The following is a 13,940-nucleotide window of genomic DNA, read 5'->3' as shown; positions in this document are numbered from 1 at the left end:
GTCTTGAAAAGACTGAATGGCCACGTTCAGCTATTTGGCTTAATGATAGAACCGAGATTCAAATAGTGACAGGTTGCTAGCCCATCGCCTAAAAGAGGAATCCTAAGTTTATAAGCCTATCCCTTAGTCGCCTTTTACGACATCCATGGGAAAGAGATGGAGTGGTCCTATTCTTTTTTGTAATAGTGCCGGGAACCACGCGGCTTTAAAGGTTTATCTCTGTATATTAATAAAAATAAATTATAAAATATATAAGTATAAAAACCTTATTCGGATCAATCATAACCAACCATTTTTTGATTTTTTCTTCTGTCTATGTTAACTAGACTTTGCAGTAGGAATACGCTTTTTTACTTTGACATAAAATAAAAATACTTATACATATACACATATATAAGTATATATATATTTTAATTAAATACACATAAAAATGAGCTCAGAAGCAATAACTACTAAAAATAAGGCGGACGTTATGTCGAGATTGAACGTGCCTGAGGATTGTCCGAAAACCAATGCCCATAGGGTGACAAAAACTATCGTCACATCGCCAAAAATCTACAAGCCCGTCGGGCCATACAGGTAAGCATATCGATTGGTTATGTAGCTTGCATTTTTAAGTACTTGATCGAAGTTGCACTCACGATATCGCTGATCTGTTGGACTTGGTCTCTCGTATGAATTGTAAAGTAGAGATGGTACAACATAATCGTTGAGTTCTTCATAGCATGACTAGCGGCCCGCTCGCGTGAATTTTCCGTCACCTACAACAAAATAATACCAGTTCAGTTACCGACTCATGTATATGTTACGGGTAATGCTAGAAGAGAGAGTAAACCTAGGTTTACTCGGGTTTACCTAGGATTACCCAAGCCTTTTGGATAAAGTCCGAATATTTACTTATATTCGGTGTTTGCCCGTATGCAACTAAGTCTACCCAACACTAGTTGGGTTATGTTCGGTGTTAGTCTGAATAATAATTGAAATAAATTTTAATTCGGAGGTTACCCATATTCACCTAGGTCTACCCAAGGTTGGCTGGATAATGTTGAATATTTAATTACATTTACAATATTGAAGTTACTCGCAGGCTGCAATTGAGTGCAGCCGCAGCCAGAAGCTAGTATTCCATAATGTCAAAAATTTAATTTTGCCAACCGTTTGTGGTCGCATAAATTGTGCAATAAGATTATTTACGCAAGACAGTTTATCCGTAGTTTATGTTGAACGTAGAATACCTTCGTAGATTATCGCATGTCCACGGATTTAAGTGAGAATGGTAAGTATGTTGTATCTTCCGCGCAATAAAACTGTCTACCATTATTTAAACTACAAGATGCAAAGGTCATCGCGAACGTAGGTTTATTACCTAAATGTGGATCGCGATTGCGATGTACCTACCTACTCGTACTTCCGATTTCTGGTACTAAGTACATTGAGTGGGCAAAGGCCGCAATGTGCTTTCCTACTCGCCCACTTATATATTCGTGGAATGCGACCCTTAACAACTTTACATTATCAATGCTTGTTTGGTCGGAAGCTCGAAACCTAAGTACCTAGTATAAGTACAGCACAAAGCATGGCGCGATAGCATAGCGAATTGTAATAATTTTTTAAATTTCAAAAGTAATACCTTTATAGGTGACTTGATAGTAGGTATCTCATAAGCGGAATCCCTTTGAAATAGTCTGATTCCCTGCAAAATACACATTACAAGTATGGACATCTACATTACGGATATTGTGATAAAATAATCATTCTCTACATGAAAGTACTAAACGTATTTTGGAGATTTTATTTCTGATTAATAATCAATGTTTCTGACAAAAGTTTTGGTTTCCGATGGACCGCCAGTCTGACATTTACTATAATGCCTTATATCAATAAAAATGAGGCATTTAATCCGATATACCTCTTTACCGTGTTAACCTAAATCTCAGAAAAAAGCAATAATCTAATTTCTGTAGTTACTAGTGTTGGCGACTCATGTTTGTTTCAGTCAAGCCATTCTGACTGACAAAACGCTGTACGTATCAGGAGTTTTGGGGCTTGACGTAGACGCTCAGTTGGTCTGCGGAGGCGCCGAGGCCCAGGCGAGACAGGCGCTTGACAACCTCAGACACGTGCTCGAGGCGGGCGGCGCCTCTTTGGAGTCGTGTGTCAAGACTACCATACTCCTTGGCAATATGGACGATTTCCAGGATGTCAATCAAGTGTATGCAGAATGTTAGTTATAGGAATATATTATAATAATAAAATTTGAGTACGCCCACAATTTCCTGTCCATAAGGAACCAACATACATAATATCAAATTGATAGACCTAGCGGTTTGTTTATGTCAGTCAATCAATCAGTTATTGTCCGCTTTTACATATTTAGAAAGAATTGATGTCCTCGCTGCGTTACAAAAACTAGCTGTAAGCAGCTCGTAGTATGGCACCGTAGCACGTCGTAGCCTCGTAGCTGTCATCACCGTAGCTTTCGCGCTTGGCGATAGAGCGAGAAACGTAGAATTGCTACAAGTTTAGTAGCAGTGCTACAATATCACATACATTTATAAGCAATTTATTTATCGAGAGCTTCGATCAACTAATGATCGAGAGTATGAAATAGAGACGATGTTTCTTATCCAGCCCCCGCAGCATGGCTGCGCGACAATTCGCTGTCTCGTTTCAAGTCATAATAAAATGCGAAACAGCGATGGTTTTGCGCGCGATTAAACGGCGTGCCATGCTACGGAGCTGGAAAATAATGATATGCATCTACATGGTTAATAAATTAACATTTTCTTGTTTTGGTTCTTGATGAAGCATAAAGTATTTACACCAAGTATTTATTTAAAATTTCACTATTTTTTGTGTCCCTGTTCATGTCCCGTTTTTAATGAACGTAGGTAATTATAACTATGCTAATTCTTGAACTTGCATGGCAATGCTTGCATTGGATTGTAAGTCGTAAATGCAAGTTTTTATTGTAGAATTTGTAACTTAATCACGACATTTCCAATAACATAATTACCCTCATAATTTGGATTAGGTAGTTTAGAAGCAAGCAACAAAATGTTTCTTCGTATCATTGTATTTCATGAAACTTTTCATCTTTAGGCTAAATTAAGGCTTTCGTTGAAAGAAGTTATCTTTTAATAATAGGCTATTTGACTGTATTAAAAATATACATTTCTTTTATGTCATCAGTCTTAATATTATTTTTTTGGAGCGATTTGTAATAACGCGAGATAAAAATATTGCATTATTTAAACAAAATCCGTCTCAGAAAATTAGGTTTTTATATGCAGCTGTCACGTGACTAAAAACGAACGTGATTGGCTATTTCTATTATGACGTCAATTATCCATAAACAGACTGTGGATCGTACCGTTCCTTAGTGTTCGCTATTATTTTTCAAGATTTTATAAGTGTTTGATCGCTCAGGATTACTCAGATAACATAGGTATTTAATAATGGAAACCAATTCCGCGAAAGCTGACAGTCGAAACCTACCAAAAGTGGACGCAATAATGGTTGGAAGAAGAAATCTGGATTGTCTTCTTCAAAGACAATCCAGATTTCTATGCTGCCGAACTGAAGAATGTGAAAACATCAATGTAAGTATATTTTGGTAACCACTGATCTTAGATCATGATCTGAAACCACTTCTTGCGAATATTCAAATCCATCGGTATAGAAAAAAACAGTTTCGTAGGAGATTTTATTGTTGTATTAGTGCATTGAGGCACTGCACAACATTTATAGGAACTCATTTTAATAATTTTCACACATATGACGTGGCACAAGTTAAATAAAACAAGAGAAAATCAAAACTTTTCGAAACACAAACAAGCTTTGTATGATATTTACACGAAATTTACGTCACTGCATGCCATAGCCGCCATATTGCTAAAAGTCGCGTTTTGGCGGCATATTTGAATATTTCATTTTCTTTTTCGATTTTTTTTTATAAAATAGCTGTAATAAAGGCAGAAAAGTATTTTTGTAGGGCTCCTTATCAACAAATAAATACCATATAAAGATAGTTTTTAGAACTTTGTCAAATAGCCTATAATTATGTGTATTACAATTTATTTATCTTACGAGTATGTTTCTGGCACAATTAAACTGATTTCTTAAAACAAGTTACAATTTTAGTTGTTGGGCAGGCAAGTCCTACACATACAATAAAATTTAAGCCAATGCTTACATTGGCTAATTCTAATTCTAAATCCTAATTTAAAAATAAAAATAATTAATTGTAGTTAGGATTTCATAATTCTAACACGGCGCCTTGGCCATGGCCAGCGTTTGACGCAAAGGGTATTGCGACCTTCAGAGAAAATATTCAGGCAGGATTAGACGAGCCTTGAATAGCGTGTTAATCGAGATTATTATGTAAATTAATTTCAGATTTCCCAAAAGATTTTCCGGCGCGGGCTACGTACCAGGTGGCCAAGCTGCCGCTGGGCGCGGCCGTCGAAATCGAGGCGATTGCCCTCAGCGGCGACCTCGTCGTGGCTGAAGCGGGCCCTTGTCCCTGTGCTCGCTCTTAGTGCCCTCAAATATACTTCTCTCTTATGCTGTAGTATCGCATACATAGATCTGACAAGACTATCTGATTTTGAGTATTTATAACGACCGTGACCGTGGAAAAGGGGTGACAAATTAACCTCTTTTTCCAGAGTATTTCATTCTACTAGGGTACTTACTATAATTTAGAAATTATATCAAACAAGCTAAAGCGGCTATATTTAATTAATTTTGATGATGCGTTTCTTATCTTATATTGAATTTGCACTTAATAAAATTATTTAATTTAATTTGGTGCATTACTAACTACCAATCGTAAATTCACAACATTTGCCTATGGATTTTATAGAAGCACACGACTACATTGTAGAAACCACCTTATTGCCGGTTCTTTTGATTAGTATTTTATAACAGTACCTAGAAAGAAAAAAGAAAGAAAAATTCTTTATTTGGTATGCAAATTAAAAATATGACAAATATAAAATACGACTACAATACGAAACTGCATTAAAAATTAAGGCTATGGTGGCGTTATACTCTGTGTAGAAATATAAAAATACTAGCGACCCGCCCCGGCTTCGCACGGATTCACAGCCGATACTAAATATATCTCTATTAGAACTAACTAAAGGACCGCCCGCAAAGCGGCTAACTAAGTCTTGCTCCCGGCAAAAGTGTCACTTCTGCCTGCAGTCCCGGGCCGTGCAGCAGAAATCGTAATATTTTAATTTCACCACAACTTCAAAACCAAACGTCCAATTTTAATCATTCAAAGACCAAATATTATCTACATAAACTGTACTTATTGATGAAATTATTTATTTTGATAAGGATTAATAGCATGAGTAAAAAAAACGCGTTTAAATATAGACCAAAAAAAATTCAAGATTTTTAAATAAAAATGTGGTTGTTGTGCCCCACTCGACATAGATAGGTATAGTGTGTCACGGACTTTTTTGTAGATATTTATAAGATCTACAATTAATTGAAACATTTTATGGTTCTATCTTTTGTAGTTTAGGCAGCGTACGCAAAATAAGTAACTTTTTCGTTGATTTTTTTCAGTTTGTGTCCGAAAAATCCTAATATATTACGGAACCCTATTTTTTCCAAAATAAAATATAGTCTATGTTACTCGTGGATAATGTAGCTTGCGAATGGTGAAAGAATTTTTAAAATCGGTCCAGTAGTTTTTGAGCCTATTCATTACAACCAAACAAACAAACAAACAAAGTTTTCCTCTTTATAATATTAGTGTAGATTAAAAAAATATAATATATACATATCATATACTCAATAAAAAATGAAGTGCTAACTAGTTAATACTTTTGAATAGTCAAACGGTATATTTTTAGTTTAATTTTGGAGATATGAACAGTTGTCATGTCAGCAAAGACAATCTTTCCACTTCATCAATCTATTCATGCAAGCTCTGACAATAAGAGTTTTGGTCTAATTAATTATAAATAAATCATGTCAATGGTTTTGGGCCTTATTTACATTCTAGCTCCATTATTTACAGTTTGTATTTACCATGAAACTAATATATAAGTAGGTCGGGGACCCTTTAACTCTTAAACTCGCCCGTTGCCCAAAGAATGTGCGTGTGTCGAGTTTATTTAGCACTTTGTTAACAACCGATTTGATATAGCTTAATGCTATTTCAAAACATTGCCAGTCAAAACACGAGGGTTTATGACCAGAGACTAGTGTGGCCTGTTTTCCATATTTTTATCGGACTTAAGTACTAAGTTTTTATTTGAGGAATGTTGAAGTTTATACATTAGAAGTAAGTTCTGCACTTTAAAACAGACAAAAACTATCCGGGAGAATTGATCTATATACTCGTATTTGCACAAAATCGGTTCAGTCGTTTTTAAGTTTATTCGTTACGAACATCTTTTCTCGGTATTATTATGGATTTGGAAAATCTATTTCAATTACCCAAAGATAAATATAACATAACATATAATCACGTCTATGCGGGTATAGTCATCAAAAGACTGATAGGCTACGCTCAGTTGAGATTCAAATAGTGACAGGTTGCTAGCCCATCGCCTAAAAGAGGAATCCCAAGTATATAAATAAGCCTGTCCCTTAATCGCCTTCTACGATATCCAAGGGAAAGAGATGGAGTTGTCCTATTCTTTTTTCTACTGGTGCTGGGAAGCACACGGCACTATGATATACTATATGTGTTTATTTATCAGTTAAATATGTGATAAACGATAAATATGTGATGTGTTTATTTATCAGTTACAATACTTCAAATAAATAAAATAATAATAATAGAAACACAGTTTATCATAACATCATTTTTCAAGTTGGTTAAAAAAGAAATAATTTACGAAGTGCGTGCTTCCAAGACTTTATATTTATTTAAAACGCTTTTGGAAAAAACTTCGTTAGCCTATTACGCCCTTTTATATTCTACCACTACCAACATTAAACTTCGATGATTTGTTCGTGTGATTACCAACAAAAATGAGATAACTATTTTAAACTGTGACCTAGAGTGGGTGGTCATGAAATACAAGAGAACATTTAGCGGGGCACCCGGTGGGAGGGGACCGCATAATTTATACAAACACAACACCAAGTTGAGGTTTTGCGTGAACTACATCAGCTGTATTTAAGGACAAAGAGCTTTGGTTGCTGCTAACGTCTATTTAAATATGGCCTTTGATCATCAAAGGTTCCAAGCTATGGTATTACCGAAGTCTGGTAAGTATGCTAGCGAACAAAAAAATGAGGTAATTCATATTAGGTAGGTATATGTATAATCTCAAAAAGTTAAAATTGGATGGAGTTGCTTTATAACTTTACCGGCCTCTCAGACGAGGTATCTGTGTACTGCACCAAAATTATCTCGTCGAGGTACTTATGCACTTAACCTCTAAGGCAGATAAGGTTGTGGGGAGGATCTGAACTACACAGTGTGTGGCAAAATTCACTCGACTCGACACTTACACAACAAAATACTTATTCCTAAAAATATCGCCAATACAAACCATTGTTGTATCAATCTTTACATTAATCGAAAAATAAAGCCTTCTTTTGAAAACGAAAGGCTTTTGTCTGAAATTATGCGCGTCAGTGTAATGGAATGTACTACGTTCGGTTAATTGGAAAAACGCGATGGGGGTGCGAGGTCAGTCGAGTGGTCTCCCTCCACTAATAGGTAGTTGTACGATACGATCTCTAAGAGCGGGCAGTAGGGTTAGGTTGTTACGGGCGGCTGGTCAGGCGGCGACGGCCCCGGCGCGATACGCCGTGCGTGCACATCTTCAGCCGGTGTCAGCCACCACATGCCCGAATAGTCAACATGGGCTGCACTAGCAGCACCCCCAATATGGTCACAGCCAGTGCGGATCCCACAGGTAGTGTCCGGTTCCTAATAACTTTTATTTTTGCCATTTTCTAAAATTCAAATCTTTGTAATTTGAAATACATTTTTTTTATAATAAGTAACTAGTTCATGTTACTAAAACGTAATCAAACTAATGGCTAAAATAAAAAATCCCTTTTTATTACTTAAATTAGCAGAACGATAACGATATTGTCATAGTTAACACTTTTCAGCACTTAATAAAATTATGATATTTACTGTTTATATTAACAGTAATCACGGTAAAGGTTTTCTTGAAGTTCAATCCCGGATTGTTTTGTAATTTTCATAAGACGCAACGATTTTAATTTTAATTGTTCATGGCACGTGAATCGTGACGTCCAAGTGTATAGGTAGGCGGCGTAGTAAACCTTTGCTATTTTTAGATTTACAAATTACCCTATAGTTATAAATATACCATTTAATTATTATTAACGTATTCTTTCAGATAAAACGATTCATTTTTCCAAATACATCGAAGACCAAAGACATATTGACGATACAGTGAACCTTATTAATGATGGAAATGAAACAATCGAAAAGGTGCTTCCCCAGTGTGATACTTTAGCCGAATCCATACAATTAGATAGGAATAATAAATCTTTGATAGATACTCCGAATGTTCAAGTCGAAAAAGGTAATTTATGATAGGAATATACAATATCAAAACATTAATAGTATGTAAATATGTATGTACAAAGTTATTTATTGCCATCATAGTGAGCATTTATTTAACTATTTGTGAAACAAATTCTTTAGGATCCAAAATTAAAAAAAAATACATCACTAAATTATGGTTCACTTTAGGATCAGATCACTTCATCAACTTAATCCAGAATCATGGTCATAAGACGCACCCTGGGCTGTTCTACAAAGAGGTAAGAATGTAACCGGGATTAATACCAGAAAGAAGAAGCCGCGGAAGACTTTGTTATTTCGGTTAACACATAGACTGCAATATCAGTCACCGGTGACTAACAGGTATATAATCTTTGTATTAGCAAATCTACTATGGCAGGCTACGTGTTAAAATCGATTTATTTAAGTAGGTATAGTATTATTTTAATAAAGTGATAATTTATTACAAAACAGTAGGAAAACACATACCTAAATCTCATGCATATTACTTATTTCTTTTTAAACTTAAAAAATAAGCATCTCTTTTAATACCAGCGACGGTCGACGGCTATGAATATAACGTTATACCTACTAACTAAAATAAAGCTTAATTCGTGATTACTGCATATAAAATTTGTAGATGTATCTTAGTAACGTACTCTACGCCTGCAGTATTCTGAAGGTTAAAGAAAATTGTAAGTAGAAAATAAACCGAACAATGTAGCCTATCATTTTTGGTTTTCAGTATTCAACAACAGTATGTCCACAGCTTAACTCTAAAACTGTTTACCAAGTCCAAAAATGTATCCATTATTGCCTTCATAAGTAGGTAGGTACCTACAACCAAGTAGCTTTTTTAATACTAAACATTTCAGTTTCAGATTTATACGCAAACGGGCATGTGATAGACGTAGATAATACTCAGGTAGACCATCATGATTCGCAAGTCGAAGACAAGCTGTCCTCACTGGAAGACGTCGTAGAAAAAGTTGTAGAATTGTATATTGCAGACAATACGATAGAAGACGAGATAAATATTCCTAAAGATTTGTTTGAACAATCCAAAAATGTGGATCACAGTAGCGTTCTAAAGAATGATGAAACACCTACAAATTTTGAACGAATACCAACCGATTCAGAGACGAAACCATCTATTATCGACATCGACGAATTAATGTAAGCGAGTTTAAAAACAACAGCAATAAAACGATTTAAATTTAATTCAGGCACATGACTAAATACTTAATTAGTGGAATATCTAATTACGAATTGTTTTTTTAGTGAAGAAAAGGTAGAAGAGTCGCTCAGTCCTAGCCAATCGACGAGCAGCCGCGCCACTAGATGGGAGGCTCTGGCAGACATTGCGGCTGAGCTGCCTCCACAGCTTGCAGTTGATCCCCTCACCGGGCAAATATATGCACTTTCCAAATAAAATCAAATAATCAATATATTTTTTTATACAGACTTCTTCTATTAAAACCTTTTCCGGTAGTACTTCCGGCAAAAGCTATTTAAAAAAGTATTTTTAGGGTTCCGTACCTAAATGGCAAAAACGGGATTCTATACTAAGCCTCCGCTATTTGTCTGTCACGTGGCTATATCTCATAAACCCTGATAGCTAGAAAGCCGAAATTTTCACAAATTATGTATTTCACTTAAGAATTTAAATATTATAGGGGTCCCCATACAATAAACCTGTTTTTATTGATAGACTGATAGGCCACGATCAGCTATTTGGCTAAATGATAGAATTGAGATTCAAATAGTGACAGATTGCTAGACAGTCGCCTAACCAACTAGGTTAATCTATTACTAATATATAAAGCTGAAGAGTTTGTTTGTTTGTTTGAACGCGCTAATCTCAGGAACTACTAGTTCGAATTGAAAAATTCTTTTTGCGTTGAATAGACCATTTATCGAGGAAGGCTTTAGGCTATATAACATCACATTACAACTATAAGAAGCAAAGAAATAATGAAAAATGTAAAAAAAACGGGGAATATTATTCATCCTTGCTTCAATGATGCCCAAAATAACTATTCCACGCGGACGAAGTTGCGGACAGCTAGTATGAAATAAACAACTTGCTTACATGTTATTTATTATATTTTAATACGTCAAATTGATAAGTGATATGTTTAAAGAATAGCCATGGTCGTATGTAACTTCATATTGTTATACATACATACTTATGGTCACGTCTATATCCTTGTAGGGTAGACAGAGCCAATAGTCTTGAAAAGACTGAATGACCACATTCAACTATTTGGCTTAATGATAGAATTGAGCCCACCGCCTAAAAAAAGAATCCCAAGTTTGTAAGCCTATCGCTTAGTCGCCTTTTACGACATCTATGGGAAAGAGATGGAGTGATCCTATTCTTTTTTGTATTGGTGCCGGGAACCACACGGCACTTACTATTGTTATATTTACATTAAACATTTATTTAAGTACATATTATTATCATTTAACTAGTATATTATCTATCAATTGTAGTTGGACTGTTTTGCATCATAATATAATGCAATTTTTCATATCTAGTATGTATTTTGTAAACACGTACACACGTACGGTCTAAAAAGAGATTCGCTTAGAGAATATTTAAAATACCTAAATATTTTAACATTGCGCTCCAAATACATAATCATAACATTGTGTAAGGAAGAACTTTAACTCTTACAAAAAGATAGTTGAATGACCTAGTAAATTACTGCAGAACAATTATAAGTTGTTGGTCCTAACGCATGGGCTGGCTAAGGTAGGGAAATCATTTCTGATTAATTGTATAAGATTTTATAATAAAAAAAGACATAAAAACCGCTTAAGATCATTTTATTCTATCACCTACATAATAAAACTATGACATACTACTTTTTACTTTTACCATAGCAACTCCATTATCACTGGCAGTGCCACCAAGCACTACAACAAACACAGCACTCTGCTTCAGACAATTCCAGATTTTAGCTATCCATCTAACAATAACATCAACTTGTTGCATTTGCTCTAATTCCGATTGACTGTCAAAATCTAATTTCAGATGTGCCATAGAAAAATTATATTCTTTAGTAGCTTTTGACAGAGCATCAACAACTTGTTCAACATCATCCATGGTATTCAATTTTACCTTCTTCTGTTTGCTTTTCTTCAGATGTGTAATAATACTTTCCCTTGCCCTAGTTAAATAAGTATGATAATCACCTGTTATATTATCACATCCAATTACTAAAGATGTTTTATTTTGCTCTATCATATGGTTAAATATGGACAAAGCGATATCTTTAGTCTTGGTAATTTTGAAAGCATTCTCTTTGTATTTCTGCCTGTTGGTGTGTACAGCATCTCCAAATTCTATACTTTGACTAAGTTTTAGCTGAACCAACTTCAATGCAGCCAAAGAATCTTCAACTGAACAGTGTCCTTTTTTTCCATTCTGTATATCCTCTTTTAGAAATTCTCTTGCCAATGCCTTTAGTTTTGGTTTACGGGTTCTCTCTCCAGTAAAATTATATATTAAACTAGTATCTATAACATAAGGATGCATCATTTTCAAAGCATGGAGATCTAAATTCAAAGACTGGCCAACTAAAATTGCATCAGCAGGAAGGAGGTCTCGTATATCATTTTGTACATCTTCTAATCTTTTTGTAACATCATTAAGTAAACATTTTGTGATGCCTGAGTAGCGTGTGAGATAATCTGTTATATCATTATAAGGTTTCACAAATGACTCATAAATAGTTTCATGTTTCTCATTGACTATAGACACTCTAGTCAGTTCTGACCCTGCACTAGTCATGCACATCTCACAGTCCAATCCAAACAGAGGAGACTTTGCTGTCACTGGTTCATACACATCTTTTGTCATAACATAGTCTGAATAGGCATTTTTCAATTTACCTTTTAATGGCATTGGGTAGTTTTCTTCAATAAGTTGCCAAGCAGAAAGTATTAATTGAGTTCTAGGAAACTTATCTTGTAACATATCATATACAATTGGTGCATTATTATCTTCAATTGGAAACACTGCTTTCATCATCACCATCAGATCTTTTCTTGCTTCTAAAGCCAAGTTCATACTTCCATATTTTTGTATGATGTCCTCTTTATCTACCTCAGATAAAGGGACAAGAGCCAACTCTTGTACAAGAGATCCATTATAAATAGAGGGGGTTAGAATTTCCACGAAATTATCAAAAATATTATGCACATTGACAAATTTCTCTGAATATTTTTCCCAGTGTAACACGGAAATACCTTCTAAAATGAGGCATGTTGTTTGACAAATATGATCACATTTATCCAACACATACCAACGAGGTGGCTGTGACAAGTTTAAATTTCCCAGCAATGAGTGCAATAGAAGATGTTGAATGTCAGTTAACAGGAGAGGGACACGATCATTTGGCGATGTTAAAATTGAAGCACATTCTCCAGCTGTTTTTAAACGAAACTTTGGGATATGCTTTTTTTGTTTTTCATGATAGTGTTCTTGTTTTTTATTTATCTTGTTTTTGTCTTTTGAAAATCCTAATTTATTCTGACCTGGAAATATAGGTTAACAATTAACAAATTGGTAAACGTAGTCAATTATTATTTTGTAAATAATGTTCGTAAGAAAGTACAATAAAAAATACTTTTTTAACATGATTAAATTTATCAGGCATTCAAAGTTTATCTTTCACGTGTAGGGTATCAAGAATAAAAAGTATGCCACCACTTTTCTAACCTATACATATTTAAAAATAATTAAAGTGGAGGTATAATAATAAAGTATCTTACCAACATCATCAACCCGGCGCTTTTTACTTTTAGGTTCTTCCATAACTACGTTTAAATGTTAAACTAAGAGTGGAACTTGCTTTTTAGATATAAATTAGTTATAATTATTTTAAATAAATTGATAAAAAGTCCTATTGAATCACTAGTAAAAACGTAATGGTATAACCATTTCTTTGATCACTAAAATCACAAACAAATTGAATTTAAACCATCCATGTGAGTGATGATGCGTTGTATTGTTTTGATCTATTTGACATTGACAAACTGTCACTATGTGGCACACTGGCAGAAAGGAATTCAGTTTATTTACCTGAGAATTAAAAAATAAACTCCAGTAACAAAATTTACAAATATTCAGTGGTCGTGAGATAAAAAATGCACCATAAATGTTTTATAATCGTCATCACTGTCTTAGTTAAGTCGTCAATATGTATGTATTTGTTACAACAAAATAAAGAGTATTATCATGTTAAAAATGTAAAAGGTGCTTAAGGAAACGAAACTCAAGCAAAATTACACTTTATAAATATTTTTAAGGCCAATTTATAAATATTTTTAAGGTTTCGTAGTTTAAATGGTGTTAAATTGTATAGTTCTCAATTGCAAAAATGTGGGGCATCCAACATGCAATGTT

General features: G+C 34.5%; 3 protein-coding genes across 5 annotated transcripts; 2 read left to right on the top strand and 1 right to left on the bottom strand.

The window, feature by feature from the left end:
• The first annotated feature begins 430 nt into the window (after window positions 1-430).
• LOC106134880 (2-iminobutanoate/2-iminopropanoate deaminase-like) lies at window positions 431-4,886 on the top strand. Its single transcript, XM_013335022.2, has 3 exons — window positions 431-579; window positions 1,997-2,223; window positions 4,399-4,886. Exons 1-3 carry the CDS (start codon window positions 431-433, stop codon window positions 4,539-4,541), a joined length of 519 nt encoding a protein of 172 aa, XP_013190476.1. The 3' UTR covers window positions 4,542-4,886.
• Window positions 4,887-7,153: 2,267 nt separating this feature from the next.
• LOC106135000 (uncharacterized) lies at window positions 7,154-9,972 on the top strand. Of its 3 annotated transcripts, none has more exons than XM_013335160.2 (4): window positions 7,154-7,242; window positions 8,355-8,543; window positions 9,400-9,700; window positions 9,806-9,972. In XM_013335160.2, exons 1-4 carry the CDS (start codon window positions 7,194-7,196, stop codon window positions 9,954-9,956), a joined length of 690 nt encoding a protein of 229 aa, XP_013190614.1. In that variant the 5' UTR covers window positions 7,154-7,193; the 3' UTR covers window positions 9,957-9,972. The 3 variants fall into 3 exon arrangements, with proteins under 3 accessions (XP_013190614.1, XP_060802583.1, XP_013190613.1); XM_060946600.1 differs by lacking the exon at window positions 7,154-7,242 and adding an exon at window positions 7,249-7,898 and having other exon boundaries at window positions 9,406-9,700; XM_013335159.2 differs by lacking the exon at window positions 7,154-7,242 and adding an exon at window positions 7,249-7,898.
• A 1,375-nt stretch (window positions 9,973-11,347) lies between these two features.
• Window positions 11,348-13,544, bottom strand: LOC106134965 (RNA exonuclease 5). Its single transcript, XM_013335120.2, has 2 exons — window positions 13,307-13,544; window positions 11,348-13,069 (listed from the first exon to the last, which is right to left on the bottom strand). Exons 1-2 carry the CDS (start codon window positions 13,347-13,349, stop codon window positions 11,382-11,384), a joined length of 1,731 nt encoding a protein of 576 aa, XP_013190574.2. The 5' UTR covers window positions 13,350-13,544; the 3' UTR covers window positions 11,348-11,381.
• Window positions 13,545-13,940: the final 396 nt, after the last annotated feature.

This window comes from Amyelois transitella, chromosome 11 (genome assembly GCF_032362555.1).
Source record: "Amyelois transitella isolate CPQ chromosome 11, ilAmyTran1.1, whole genome shotgun sequence".
Lineage (NCBI taxonomy): Eukaryota > Metazoa > Arthropoda > Insecta > Lepidoptera > Pyralidae > Amyelois > Amyelois transitella.
The sequence above is the reverse complement of the archived record's forward strand: the minus strand, read 5'-3'. Positions and strand labels throughout refer to the sequence as shown.

Bases quoted from the DNA above. Each gene is read 5' to 3' on its own strand.
- LOC106135000 (XM_013335159.2), top strand. From the start codon at position 7,844: ATGGGCTGCACTAGCAGCACCCCCAATATGGTCACAGCCAGTGCGGAT. The intron at 7,899-8,354 runs GTAGTGTCCGGT...GTATTCTTTCAG, and splicing joins AGCCAGTGCGGATCCCACAG to ATAAAACGATTCATTTTTCC. The intron at 8,544-9,399 runs GTAATTTATGAT...TAAACATTTCAG, and splicing joins GAATGTTCAAGTCGAAAAAG to TTTCAGATTTATACGCAAAC.
- LOC106134880 (XM_013335022.2), top strand. From the start codon at position 431: ATGAGCTCAGAAGCAATAACTACTAAAAATAAGGCGGACGTTATGTCG. The intron at 580-1,996 runs GTAAGCATATCG...TGTTTGTTTCAG, and splicing joins AAGCCCGTCGGGCCATACAG to TCAAGCCATTCTGACTGACA. The intron at 2,224-4,398 runs GTTAGTTATAGG...AATTAATTTCAG, and splicing joins CAATCAAGTGTATGCAGAAT to ATTTCCCAAAAGATTTTCCG.
- LOC106134965 (XM_013335120.2), bottom strand. From the start codon at position 13,349: ATGGAAGAACCTAAAAGTAAAAAGCGCCGGGTTGATGATGTTG. The intron at 13,070-13,306 runs GTAAGATACTTT...CTATATTTCCAG, and splicing joins GCGCCGGGTTGATGATGTTG to GTCAGAATAAATTAGGATTT.